This window comes from Excalfactoria chinensis, chromosome 2 (genome assembly GCF_039878825.1).
Source record: "Excalfactoria chinensis isolate bCotChi1 chromosome 2, bCotChi1.hap2, whole genome shotgun sequence".
Lineage (NCBI taxonomy): Eukaryota > Metazoa > Chordata > Aves > Galliformes > Phasianidae > Excalfactoria > Excalfactoria chinensis.
In genome coordinates, this window is record NC_092826.1 from 44,225,279 (window position 1) to 44,239,717 (window position 14,439).

The 14,439-nt window shown below is 37.1% G+C and overlaps 1 protein-coding gene across 1 annotated transcript in view; it reads right to left on the reverse strand.

The window, feature by feature from the left end:
• LAMA3 (laminin subunit alpha 3) overlaps positions 1-14,439 on the reverse strand; it is a 111,323-nt gene that overhangs the window by 57,726 nt on the left and 39,158 nt on the right. The window contains exons 17-27 of the mRNA XM_072328221.1: positions 14,354-14,400; positions 12,897-12,996; positions 11,964-12,016; positions 11,526-11,631; positions 9,490-9,589; positions 8,546-8,702; positions 5,551-5,689; positions 3,739-3,881; positions 2,135-2,235; positions 1,880-2,030; positions 390-550 (exon numbers count right to left, since the gene is read on the reverse strand). Coding sequence (XP_072184322.1) covers positions 390-550; positions 1,880-2,030; positions 2,135-2,235; positions 3,739-3,881; positions 5,551-5,689; positions 8,546-8,702; positions 9,490-9,589; positions 11,526-11,631; positions 11,964-12,016; positions 12,897-12,996; positions 14,354-14,400 — 1,258 coding nt within the window. The remainder of the gene's footprint in view (positions 1-389; positions 551-1,879; positions 2,031-2,134; positions 2,236-3,738; positions 3,882-5,550; positions 5,690-8,545; positions 8,703-9,489; positions 9,590-11,525; positions 11,632-11,963; positions 12,017-12,896; positions 12,997-14,353; positions 14,401-14,439) is intronic.

Sequence of the window (14,439 nt, forward strand, 5' to 3'; positions counted from 1 at the left end):
TTGTAAAACTGGCTGCTACTTTTCTTTATAGCCCAAACCCTCGGACTGCTTTTAACTGAAGAAGTACAAATGCTGCAGACATCTGTTGCCAACAGAGCTGCTGGATGCTCTGTGACTGGACTCCAAGGTTCATAAATTATAAGGATTTAAGTGTATATAAAAAAATCCCTCTATATAGAAGTTCACTTCAGCAGCAATATTTAATGCACTGACTGCACAGACTTAAAAATATATACAATACCCAGATAATCAGACAATCACGTATTTGCTTTTCAGTCAATCTAATATTTGAACAACATACATAGTATAATGGATTCAGAAATACAAAAGGTATAATTATATACCGAATGGCTGCTTAACTATTTAATATTTACCTTAGAAGTTCTCACCTGTATTTGCAACTGTATATTCTCACTCTGCCTTCTGTGACAGGTCCAGGGCTATTTACTGTTACCTCACCAGTATATAACTGGTCATCTTCATTGGCGTATTCAAAAACAAGAACATAGCGACCAACGTGAGGAACATTTATGGTCACCTGTAAATTGACCTAGGTCAACATTGGAAAAAAAAAAGTCTTCAGATTTTTTGTTCTTTTTCTTGCAGGAAGCTCCCTTTTCCTGTCCTGCAAGCTAACTAGTCAGCATTAGTCTAGAGCCACCCTTGTACTGCCACAGCAAAGGACAATCCAACAGAATAGAAACAGTGCTTATAAATTATCATTTTGTCTACTAATAAGAGCCAATCAAATTCAGGAAACAGCTGTCATTTAACAGTTCTGGGAAGATAACAGATAGTAGATCTGCAAGATAAGCTGAGGCTTATTATTTCTACTATCAACATCAGAATTTACCAGAGATGAAACTCCAATGGTGTTAATAAATTGCCATCCTCATCTCTAGCTTATCTTTAAAAACAAATAAAAGTGGACTATAATTCTCCTCTAAATAAGCATTTCCATGAACATAATTCCTACCTCTGAAGTGGTGTATACTGATTCCCTATGCAGGCTGAAAGCATCTTCTCCACATAGCCATTGCCACTTTCTGAAAAAACTACTTTTTCTTTTAGTTCACCTCTGCAAGTTGTTTGGAGTAATATTTTACAGGAAATACTCCAAAGTAGTTGAATAGAAAGTACTGTGGTTACAGTTTTTTGTTGCATTGGCCTATACAATTCAAATTTAAGACGTCTTTCTCAATGTCTTGAGGCTATGAACATTGGTTTCAAGCTGCAGCAGGGGAGATTCAGGCCGGACATTAGGAAATATTACTTTTCAGAAAGGGTGGTGAGGCACTGGAACGGACTGCCCAGGCAGGTGGTGAAGTCACCGACCCTGGGGGTATTCAAGGAGAAATTGGATGTTGTATTGAGGGACATGGTTTAGTGGGAGCTGCTGGTAATAGGTAAACAGTTGGACTGGATGATCTTTTAGGTCTTTTCCAACCCTGGTGATTCTATGATTTAAGCAAGCCACCCTGACTTCACTGAAATTATCAGTAGTTACACACATGCATCAGTGACAAAGCACCAGGGCCTGTGGCAGGTAAGTATCCTTGTTGTATTTGGTATTTTTAAAAGCAACTGCCACAGTAATAGAGGACATCACCATCATCATCCTACATGTAATTATCACACAATAAGATATTTATTTATTTTAAACCAAATGTGTTTCTGGTATGATTTTCAGTTTCATAAAACATGTTTCTCTTTCAACAGACCTACAGCAGTGGCATGCTTTCTTCTGCCTGCTTCTTAAATGAAGTAAAAATTTTTACGTAACTATATCTATTTAAGGGGAAAAAAAAAGATTAAGAGTCACTGCTGACAAGTCCTTTTGCCTCTTCTGCTATAATTAAGCAGCATGCAGGAATCTAACCTCTCTTCCACTGATATGCGACATCACTGGATGATGAGGAGTTGGCTGTCGGACAGGTATTCTGTGTTTTCCACCATGCCTGAAATACACTGCCTCTGAAGCAAGGACACAGGAAAATCTGTCCAGTGGCAAATGCTGATAGAGCAAGCAGCTTGCACAAAACAAAAAATAAATTATTATTATTGCTTTCAGTTGCAGCAGAATAATAACAATATAATCCAATGCAATGGTTTAATTTGCAGCATATATACTGACTTCTCTGTCAAAACATCTCCTGAATAGGTGCAAGGCTCTGTAACTTGGATCTGCAAGATGGATGCTTCATAATAATCTCTAGGTAACAGCACCATGTAATCCTAAAAACAAAGAATACAACAAATGCAGGACCATGCAGAAAAATACAGAATGAACATTTCCAAACTTTCACAACGTAGCAATGCACAAAACCAGCTACACAAATAAATTTTATGGAGAATATCTATCTGCAAGATACATGCTTTTGTTGTTACATATCTAATGTTAACTCTATTTGTATCTTCATAGAGATGGGAGAAAGGTGCAGCTCTGTGAACAGGGAAACTCTGCAGCCATTACGTGTTGTACAAGATGGTGTTCATAAAAGAGTGTACCCACCATATCTGTGTGTGTGTATGGACGTGTGATGTGTATGGACACATCAAGTCCAGAGCCTTGGCATCTAAAAGCCCCTCTTACTTAAAAGTTAGATCTGAAACACATATCTTCTAACTCAAGTTTGATTGTGGCTTTTAAGCCTAATGATCCAGTTGCTAGAGTGGAAAAGAAAACCAGTTTGTCTATTACCCTATCACTGCTTTGTAACACAGCTTGCTCTGCACAGTTTTTACCCACGTATGCAATTGACGTGCATGAAGCTCAATTGTGTTTCACTCTGCAGGTGAGATTCACGTATCCCAGATGACTTTATAAAAATATTGCATATAATCTATTAAGATGTGCTTGTGTGTTGCTAAGACATGCGGGCATGTTTTGGCTCTGCCCTTCCAATATTTAAGCTAATTTATAAAAACTTCTTTTTTGTTGTTGTTGAAAACATACAGGGCTAAGATCATTAACAAACTGAATTTCAAAGGTATTATTACAAAAAGCAGGCACATCAGTACTGTCACTTTCAGTAAGAAATATGCGTGCAAGCTCTTTAGTAACATTTTACACAGTATTGCATACATTTAACAGAGCCTCAGGGTTGATGACTAAAGATACTGGGTACTTGTTAACTCTATAAAATACATATATGAATTTCATTATGGTATCATTATGAAAAACCTTAAAGAACACAATCACCTCAATTTTTTATCTCTCTACTTATTTTAAATAGGAATTTCCCAGAACTGCTGTCACAGAAAACTTTTCAGTGTGTGGAAGAAGACTAAGGATGGGAGCATAAATACATTTTGAAAGTGACCTGCTAATTATAAAGCCCACCACAAAATATTTTTCTGAGGAATTTTTGTTAGGAAACTAACAACACTATCAGAAGCAAAGTTTTAAATATGACACCCAATATGTAAGAATTAAAAGTTAATATGAGCTTTTATGCTCAACCAATTGCATATATTAGTACTGCTTCTGTCTTTGAAGGTCCATATTTTGGATAGACTTGAAGTCTGTAAGTACATGAAAAATTAGAGCAGGTCAAATCAGAGGACAAAAAAATAATAACAAAAAAAAGTGTAAGAGTCTGAAGCCAGTCATACTACTGTGCTCTTTTTACTAATGTTGGATTTCAGTTCTTTCCAGAGTTCTTTCTGGCATATAATTCCAGAATAATACAATCCTAACAGTCTTCAAGCTCACGTTTTCCTCAATTGCTTTCTTACCAAGAGGACTTCTTCTGCTACTATACTGACAGTCCATGTGCCTGAAACCAGTGAGAAAGACTCTGTGGAGTTTTTTCCTGGGATTGTGACAAAAGCTGGCTCCTTGCTGGGTGGGAAGACAAACTCTTTGCTCTGAGCAGAACCTGCAAGCAGAAATAAATAAATTAATTAATAAGACTGTAAAATGTCTCTATCTCCTTAGTGCTCTAGACTTATGATTATTACACCTGAACTGGTAGAACCTTGTCAGTGTTCCTCTATCAAAATGTATTCATAACTGAACACAGTAAATTACAGAATTATGCAATTATTGTAATCTTCATTCTCATTAGTCTTGAGCAAATTGGTTCAGAAAAACAGGCCTTTTCATAGAATCATAGAAAAACTTGGGTTGGAAAGGACCTCAAGGATCATCAAGCTCCAACCCCACTGCTGCAGGCAGGGCTGCCAACCTCCTTACCTAATACTAGACCAGGATGCCCAGGGTCCCATCTAACCTAGCCTTGGACAGCCCCAGGAATGAGGCACCCACAACCTCTCTGGGAAGCCTGTTCCAGCACCTCACCACTCTCATACTAAAGAGCTTTCCCCTTTATAACAGCCAGTTTTATAACATTCCAAAATGTTTTCTTTACTTCTGTCTCCCATTATTACTGACAGACACAAGGCCTGTTATCATACAAATTTCTGCTACATATTTTAGATACCAGAGGTTCTCAAAAGGATCCGAAATGTTACAGGTAGCGAAGGTTTCCTCTTGGAAGCCCCATGATACAGACAAAAGCTTTATTTTAAGCAGGTTCCCTGTCTGCCAGGCAGCATAAGCCAGACTTGGCTATGGAACTGCTCCTATTCTGATGAGTGGTATCTCTCAAGACTTCAGATCTGTCCTCTCCAAATTATTGAGTGGAACTATGACTAAATTCCACTGATTCTCAGCAGGGTGATAATGCTAGGCATAAAAAGAGATAATCCTGAACACAGACATGGAATGTCCCTACCATTCAAAGGATATGGAGTACTTATCTTTTACCAGAGCATACTCAGTATCACATGTTGTTGAGGTCTGTAAACAGAACTAACTTGATCAATAGCGTTCATCATGAAATAAATATTATTCATGGCAGGAAGAGAGAAGCTACTTTTAAAATGAAATATTAAAGGCAACTAAACCAAGATAAGTGCTGTTATCCTTTATTTGAAAGCTTCACAAAATACACAGTTCAGAGCTTTTGAGGACAGAACTGAAAGTACCAAATTTGGCAAACATTTAAAAAACAAAAGTTGATTACTACTGAGAGCAGAAGTTTCATGCAAACAGAGCCACACCAGTTACAGCAAAATATGTTAGGAAAAGCACGGAAGCGCTGACACTGTTAAAAGCAATGCATTTCAAGTGACAATACCAATTTGAATTAGTCATATCTTGAAATGCTTCTCCGATCTATCATTTACCTGATCTAATGTTGTGCTGTTGAGTCATACCTACCTGTTTCAGGCCAAGTTTGACAAGCAGATATGCGGCCAGATAATGATTCACCTCCAGGGTTAATATATCTCAGGATAATGCGAAATAAGTAGAGCTTTGATTTTTCCACATTCAAAGTTATCCTCACTTCGTTCTGAAAAATGGAAGTTAATAAACAAAAACAGCCATAAAGTGCTAAACAGAAGAACAGTTAGAAGCCATGCAAGCACCATACAGATTGCCTACAAGAAAAATGCACATGCAGACAAGCACGTACTGGAATGACAGTGCTATGTATAACAGATGAAGACAGGTAAGCCTAGTGAGAAAATTAATTCACTTACAATTATAATTAGTGCCAACATGTTTTCCCTCAGCAACTGAAATCTTTCCTTTAGAGCTTTTTGAACGCAGGTTGACATAGCGGAGGACTAGATGGAAGAGCTTAGGGGAAGCCACAGTGACAGTCACAACCACCTCTGGCTGGGAAAAATAAAAAGAAAGAGAAAAAGGAGGAAAGGAAAGTATATTATTTGTTACTAGCACCCAGAGAAAGAAAAACCATTTGGCAAAGACAACTCTACAACAGAAAAGGAAGGTTCAGGTAGCTTACAAAAGAATATGGAACTAAACCTCCTGTAAAAACTCTTGTTGACTAACAGCTTACCCAGAAAGACATAGAATGACTTAGCTAGCTTGCATATTGATATTACACCTTGAAACCTGGGCCATATTTTGCTGGTATTCTCCCTGCCTCTGCATTAAAGGAAACACGTGGCATAGAGGGAATAAGCCAGAACCACTGACTTTATTTTGAGATCACACATAATGCTCCACAGTGCACAAAGATCTCAGCAATTTCTCCTACTCCTCTACCACATCCCTCAGCATCTTAGAGATGTGATACCATGACTGTTTTGCCATGAGGCTGAACTGACTGACATCTCTGGAACTATATGGTTCTCATCAGCCCTGGTCTGGCACCGAGCTCACAGGAGACTGAACTCACACATCTCCCATTATTTAGCATGGAGAACAGCAGAATCAGCAGAGAATTGTTCAAGTGTTGCTGGCAGATTAGAAAAATAATTGGTGCATTCTCAAGAGTTTGGCTTCTTCTTTTCATCTTAAATTATAGAGACCCAATCACAATCTAACTCCCACCATCATAATCCATTCGCCATCCCATTTCAAGATGCTTCTGGTATGTTATCCTCCCCACAACTATGGCTGATTCTGCATCTCCAAAAGCACAGAGGCTTTTCAAATTCTATACCTTCCAGAAAGGAGCATATATTTTCTCTTACTGCTAGAAATGTAAAGTGCCGGCTCTGTATTACTTGATTCTGACCACCACAGATATCTCCACTTTTTAAACAGAAATGCAAAGCAGAGAGCAAAGATGGACATAGAACAGATGACAGGGATGTGAGATCTACAAAGATAGGATGAACAAAATATCAGTGACTGCAGGCCAGGAGAGAAAACAGATGTGGGGGAATGTTTTACAACTGTTATTTTAAATGGAGAAGAACTACTGCTGAAAGGATAAGACAGGCACTAAGGGAACACTTGAAAGTAGATAGAAATAAAAAAGAAAAGGTGAGAGAAATAAACATGCCTCAGAAAGTTTAACAGAAGATCCTAGGCTTTTGTGGAACATTTAGAAGACACAGGTGAAGAAAGAAAAATTACATACATGAGTAATGAGGGGGAAAGACATGTCAGTTCTTGGCTTCAAGCAAAAGCAGAAAATGGTGAAAAATTATTCTTTGAACTCTGCCACAGACTTAGGTAGTTCTTGCCAGTGCTTTAAAATCTTAATGCAGCTCTCAGCTTCTCAGTCCATAATGAAATACCCATGTCAGCAGCATGGATGCAGCATAACAGCACTGGGTACCATCCACATGCTATTCATTTTTAAATAAAAATGTTATTGAAATAGCTTCACAAAAAGTTGTTACATTAGAATTTTGTGTGGCAGATATTGTAACACTGTTAATCTTTCAGAAAATAATTGGCAAGAATATTTCAAACTCCCGTAAGATACAGAAAAGCTATGTCAAAATTCTGAAAGTCCCTTGAAATGAACAACATGCGACTGTTTACGCAAGGATTAAACTGCGGAGTGCCTAGATATGGCTTGAAAAGCTTTATTCAGGTGAACAAAGTAATGTATGTTTCCAGCACGATTAGAAACTGTTCACCACTTCTTCACAAAATGCCAGATGGACATGAAATGCAAAAAGCCTCTAAGTTAGAAAGCAGAAGTTAAGAAATCACAGTTGCTCAGGAGTTGCCTTCATTTGTGAAAGTGGAATAATTCTGAAGAGTCAAAAAAAACCCCAAACCAAAACAAACAAACAAACAAAAAACAACTCCAGACACAAAGAGTTCTGGAAAAAAAGAATAAAGAGTGAAAGAAGAATAATAGAAAGAGAACCAGGAGGCTTGCACAACGGTTATTTACTCAAGTCTCTGGAGTGGCCCATCTGTCTTCAGACAGCTTACAGAGGCTGAGTTATAACTGAGGACTGAAAAATCAAATCAGCAGAGTACTACACATAACAGAGTACTACTTTGAGACTACAATGAGAAAATTCCATTTACTGCTCAAAATCCAGGTATGCTTGCTTAGCAATTCAGTCCACAAACAGGTCCTCGTACAACTAAATTTTGCTGACTTTCTTCTTGTGATGTACTTATTCCTTCTGTTGTTTATTTCTAGACTGTCAAGAGACTAAATGTTGCCGATGAGAGCTGCTGCTGCTCTAATCTTGTTTTACTGACTCACACGTTTTCCTGTTTGCTGTAATGGGAAGGTATCATATTCCTCATAAAACTGGCAAATTTCTCTTCCTCATCAACACGAGGTGCAAGTGTGAAGGCTTCATCATTGGCTCTGTGATGAAAATTTCATGCATTCAGACTACTATGGATCTCTGTAATCCAAGTGATTTAGCCAAACGTCAATCTTCTGCTATTTCAGCTGTCCTCATAATGATAAGAATTTCTGCCTTTAATACTTTAAATCTACTAGTTCTTTAGTTTAAGCCTACATAAAAATGCATCTCAAAAAGAAAAACAATAAAAAACCCAAAACCAACTCTCAGATTACACTGCTAAAGAACATATTTGCACTAGCAATGATCAACTTCAAATAACATCAGCAGTTAGTAACTGAAAGAGTGATAGACTGCCAAAACGTTCAGATCAGTGAGATCCTGTCCTTTCTTCAGTTTTGCTCATGACCTTGTGCACATAAAGTAATACAATGGGGGAATACATTTCATACACCTATGTTCTCACCCAAAAACTTTGAGCAAAGTACCACCTTACTTGTATAGAGGACATCCGGGCATATCCTCTCCAACTGAAGCCAGGAAATTCCTCAGGATCATAGCCAAACCGAATTTCCTTTCCCTTGACCGTTGTACCATCTTCAATCTCAAACTTCATGTGGTGCAGATCAGGGAAAAAATAGTTTTTCTCAGGTCTTCCAATGAGAAGGGAGAAAAAAAAAGAAATTAAAAAAAGTTAAACTTTCCAGGACTGTTCCTTTCCTCTGAATCTTCATGTTTGCTCTCATTGTAAGTTTAAGTATTCCAGACAGTGTAAAATACAAATATAACCACCAATTGAACTTTTAATATTAACTGGGAAGTAAGAACATGTTAAGCAATGCACTTAAACCATGTCACTCAGTAGCTAAAACAAATTCATTCTGAAATGATTTTTCATTTCACCACAATGTGAGCTAACAGAGCATGACGAATTTACTGCATTTCCATGTAGTTTGTCAGTTGAGTATCACTCCTATTTCCAGCATGTTTTGGCAAGAAACCTCCATGCAACCACCATAATAATTTGAAAGAATTACCAATCACTGTGTGGTCTACGTCTATGAGAATTTAAAAATGAAGGAAAATGATCTACTGATCTACTGAATCCTGATAGCAGTTAATAAAACTGAATGAGAATTCCCTTACCAGAAACTTTTACAGATAAATCTTTTTTTTATGTAACTGTTGACAGACACAGATACACTGATATATATGCACTGTGACTGCAAAACTTCTACTGGTTATTTAAGAAATCCAAATTTTAAAAACCTTATTAAAACAAAAGAAGAAAACCGCCAGACAAAATGAGTAGCATACCACAATTTACCAACTTATTTATCAACAGATCTACAATCTCATGTGAAAAGCGAGCAAAGAACTGATGTGCACTTTCAAATGAACATTTCTGAAGCATAAGCTGTTTGCAACAGTCAGACTCACTCCTGACAGGCCTTCCCCACAACATGTGCTCTGCACTGGCAGGCACCCGAGGGTTCAGCACATGCAGAGCTGATGGATCCTCCAACATCACACTGACATCCTGCCAAGTAAAGAACAGAAGCCAAATATCAGAAAAAATAGTAAAATTTACCAGAAAACACACCTCGCTTCCTCTAATTAAGCTCTATTATCAACTCATTTCCTCCTTCCGGAGCCCTTTAGACACCCCTCAAATCAAATACTTTAACGCCCACACATAAACTGCAATTATTTCTGGCTTCTCATATTTAATGTTGTTTTCTTTTCCTCTGCTTGTAACATTACACCACTATTTTATTTTTAAATCACAAACAAAAAGCCACATTTATTAAATGCTGAACCACAGTTCTGTAGAACTGCCATTCAAATGTTTTGCTAAGAAGCAAGAATTGCTATGTTAATAGCAGGGTTTTATGTTTGATTATTTAAAAGAACATCTAACTTACAAAAGGAGAAAGAAGTTTATTTTTCAGAGTCTAGTATCAGAACATAACAAAATCACACATGCATATACAGGTTTTTAACCAATACTGAAAAGCACCGAATGACTTGATACAGGAGACAAAACTCCTGGCAAGAAGTAAAGGACACCTCTAATAAAGAGGCATAGTACATCATACTAAGGAACAAGTAGGTAGGCTAAACATTTCAAAACTGACTTAAAAGGCTGAGAGTTCCTAAGCATATTTACAGAATGCTGAGCATCTATAATCTCACTGAAATCAAGGAGAATTAAAGTACTCCTCAACTTTATGAAGACAGATCCCTTTCATTAGATCTTCAGTTTGAAAACTAAGCATGGAAGGGTTCTTTGGTAGATCTGTCTTTTTTGTTTGTTTGTTTTGGTTGGTTGTTTTGTTTGTTTGTTTTACTTTGCACATATAAAACGATTGCTAAAAGCACGTGAGTGCTCTAAAAATAAATCCCTTGCATCATCCTTGGACAGGTGTAAAGCCCACTGAAGACAGTGAAAGTGTTTTCAATAAATTGAACAAATCCAAATCTACCAGGCAGGGCAAGGAAAGACAGGACCCACTGATGTAGCCCTACAGCCCTAAAGACACACGGCAGAGTGAGTATCCTCCAGTAGAATGACCACTTCCTTTATATCACTGCTATGCTGTGCTTCAAAACATATTGAGGCTCAGCCGAAAGCAATACACAAACATATCAGAAAAAAAAATGAACCTGCCTCCCCCCCCCCCCTTAAAAAAAACAAAACAGGCTAAGTTCTTAATCCAACAGAAGACTTCAGAAAGTATTAAACAGAACAGAGAGTTACCACTCTTACAAATAATGCCTACAGGAAAATCAAATATCCCTTGCCCTGCATTGAGACAGAAGTAAGAGAAGGAATTACCTTCAATTATCTTATCTCAGAATCTTTTATCTGTGATACTTTTTGTAGTATTTCATAAGGTGTTTGTATCTCACTATACTTTGTACTGCATTTTAACTCCTGACTTCACTGAAACCCTCTCAGAGTGGGAGGTATTAGACTTCAAAATGGATTAATGAGATGAACTTCATCAGTGAGGCTCAAGCACACAAGCAGGAATGAATGCCAGGCACAGAGTGTAGGATTGCCCAGGCTTACACTGATTCTGTGCTGGACAACCTTCAGCAGCTCCTTGTGCAGTCACACACAAAGGGCTGTGAGAGCAAATCCTCAGACGGGTGTTGGTAAACAAGGTACTGGGGATGGAGAGGCAAAAGATGAAGCCAAAGTGAAACAAATTTTCTCAAGTTTGAGAGTCACAGAACTTCCAGGAACTACAGTGGTAACATCTGCTTTGTTCTTTCTCCTTTTGGAAGACAAAGAAGGAAAACTTTCACAGGCGAAGCTCAAACTGAGACTTGGACTTCTGTTACAAGCAATAGTGCAAAATACAGTGCAAAAGTGACTCAGTAAATACATCCACATTTGAAAAAGTAACCTATGGAATGCTAAACACTTCTGTGTTAAATGCAAGTGTGCTGCTAGAAACATTCTTTACCTTTGCAGCCAAAATAATTTTTGTTTTCAAGAGCATAATAACCATCTTCACAGGTGTTACAGAAATCTCCGCACACATTAGATTTGCAATAGCAACGTCCAGTTTCCTACAAAGAAAATAATCTAATCAAAAATGTTTCAGCACCTCTTCCAGAACTTCCAGTATTCTTTCAATACTTTGAATTCCCTGCAACTGTGAAGAATAAAAATTGCTCTGATCTCAACAGCAACAAAGTATTATCTGGACACAATTTTTGTTATTCATTAAGTTTAATGAACAGATGAGAAAATCCCTATGTTTAAGATGATTCAAATTTCTTAGAGTTAGGATGTCACTAGTCACTTATTGTGTAAAAGCAGCTCTACTTCACCATGCGTTATAGTAATTTGTTTTTATAGAAATCTTTGACTTAATGCCTTTCATAGAATTTCACATTACCTGCTGACATTCTCCAGCTCCACTTAGAGTTCCACTCACATCGCAATGGCATGCTGCCCAGGTGAAAAAGAGAAAGAAAATCTGCATTTCATCTTTCCAAGATGCACAGAAGGAAACCAACAACCACTACCATCCTTAATATGCAATTTTGAGTAGCAGTGCAACATGGGGGGTTTTACTCTGGAAGGTTCAGAACAGCAAATGGGTACTGGCACAAGGTGAGATGAAAAAGCAAAGGAGGAAGAATGAGGATTTGCGTGCATGTTCAATTAGCTGATGTATTTTAAAGAATTCTAATTGTGTTTAATGAAAACAGTCAAGTTTGGATTTAGAATTGCTTTCTTTTCTAAAAACATTAAGATAACTGAAGCAAAACTCTGACTTCCACCCTGACTGGCAGTTCTTATTTTGCAGTGCTACTCTGGGACCAGCACAATTTCTTATAAAAAATACAAATGAAGTAAATGTTGTGGGAATTAGCTATGCTGACCTAGAGGTTAGGTGAAATCCAGTAGTGACTGAAATCAAAGAAAACTAATTATGTGAGACGTGTGGAAACCAAACTCTGAGATGCTTGGACTCTTAACCATTGAGAATCAAATGTGTATGCACAAACTAGGAGATAATAATAAATGAAGAACCTTCTTTCTTAAAACGATAAGCCAGATTCTGGTCTCAAGTGTTAAGTACAGAAATGCTGTAAAACTGCCATAAGGCCATATGAAGCATAAATCATTGCAAGTCAGAGAACACTTTCTATCATATGCAGTATCTTTTGCTATCATAGGTAATAAGGTGTCTAAATTAAATAATGTGGAAAAACGTGTTCTTAACAAGTCACTGTGTAGTCATGAAGTCCACAGCTAATAAGGATGATTTTCAAAAGAATTTAGAACACTTAACTACCCAAAGAAACACATCTTTAAACCATACCTGTACATCCCTCAGGGTTCTCCTCAGCCAGGTTCCAGTACAACGGTTTGCATTTACTACATGTAGGACCTTCAACGTGCTGAAGACACTGACAATGGCCCTAATGACAGAAATGAGTTTATATTAACTCATCTGTTTTACAAAAACACATAGCTTTTACTACTATGAATAATCAAATATTAAAAGCAACTCAAGCAGCTTAATGACCTTCACAGAAGCATGGAAACTGAGGCAGATTCAGACTCCTTGGATTTTTCTTTCTCATGCTGTCAGCACAGGATTGTTTCAAACTGCTTATTTTTCCGTATCTAATTATTCTAAATCTCACAGCAGATGCACTTGCTAATTCTTTTATAGACTTGTTAAAACTGCTCAAAAGCATTAACTGCTTTGTAAAAACTTTAAAATACTTTTTCTTTAAAAGTAATCAATAATTTTTATGCTTTTTTCCCTCCCCTATGGCTCACTTTTTCTTAGGAGGGCTGAGTGGAAAAGACAGTAGTAAAGTGAACCAATTCCAATTAATAATGTTAATATTGCCAGTAATTTTTTCAAATTATAGTAATGCCATACTAAGTAGAAGTAGATATGATGTCCATTTCTTTCTGTAAAATCGATTTAGGCACATTTTTCTCTTCATCATATTTTCTCATATTCTCCATTTATAAATAATTGAAAAAATAATTATTAAAAGCTACAACATTTTTCTGGGGCAACAATAACACTTTTTACTCCTATATGCATCTGTTCTTACAGACAAGCAGAAGCAAATACCACTGAATTCTTTTTTTCATAGCTTATTTTTTCTATCCTTTTCTGTAAGGGAATCTTTCAGCAGTATTATATGCTCAGATATACCAATACTGTTTCCAGGGAGTAACTGGCTTACATATGGTTAACTTACAGAAAATGTGGAAAATGCACACAGATGTTATACATAAGCATAGCTTTTCCATCTGCCACTCATCATCACAACCCACATGCATGTGTTATAGCAGTTTCTGATCCTGATTGTGATTTCTGATAGTATGCTACTAATAACCATCACACTATTAAGAATGATTATAGCAGAATATCAGCAGTTACTAAGCATAATTTTTTCAAGAATAATTTGGTGCTAAAATGCTCTATATCAACGCAGATGCACAGGCACAAATGCTTATCTGCACGCATATATTATTGTTCTAGAACAGCAAGTACATGAACAGTATGTATAAAAAGAACAACCATCATCACCCTCAACAGGGAGTAGCACTGATATGATCACAGAGCAAAGCACAAAGGTCATTTCCACATTCCATTTCCACTCTCACTCTGCCAATAAGCCTGTGTAACTCTTTCACAGTCAAAGATTAGGCTTCAGGCACTTAGGCAATGAAGTGAATGTGTTCAGCAAAGACCCAGACTGTACATGAACTGCTAACAAATACTGCTATCTGCAGTAATAGAATACTTACAGAATGAGAATCAATGCTACCTGAAGGGTTACATTCACTGTTGATTCCTTTATGAAATTTAAAAAACAAACAAAACATTAAAAGAT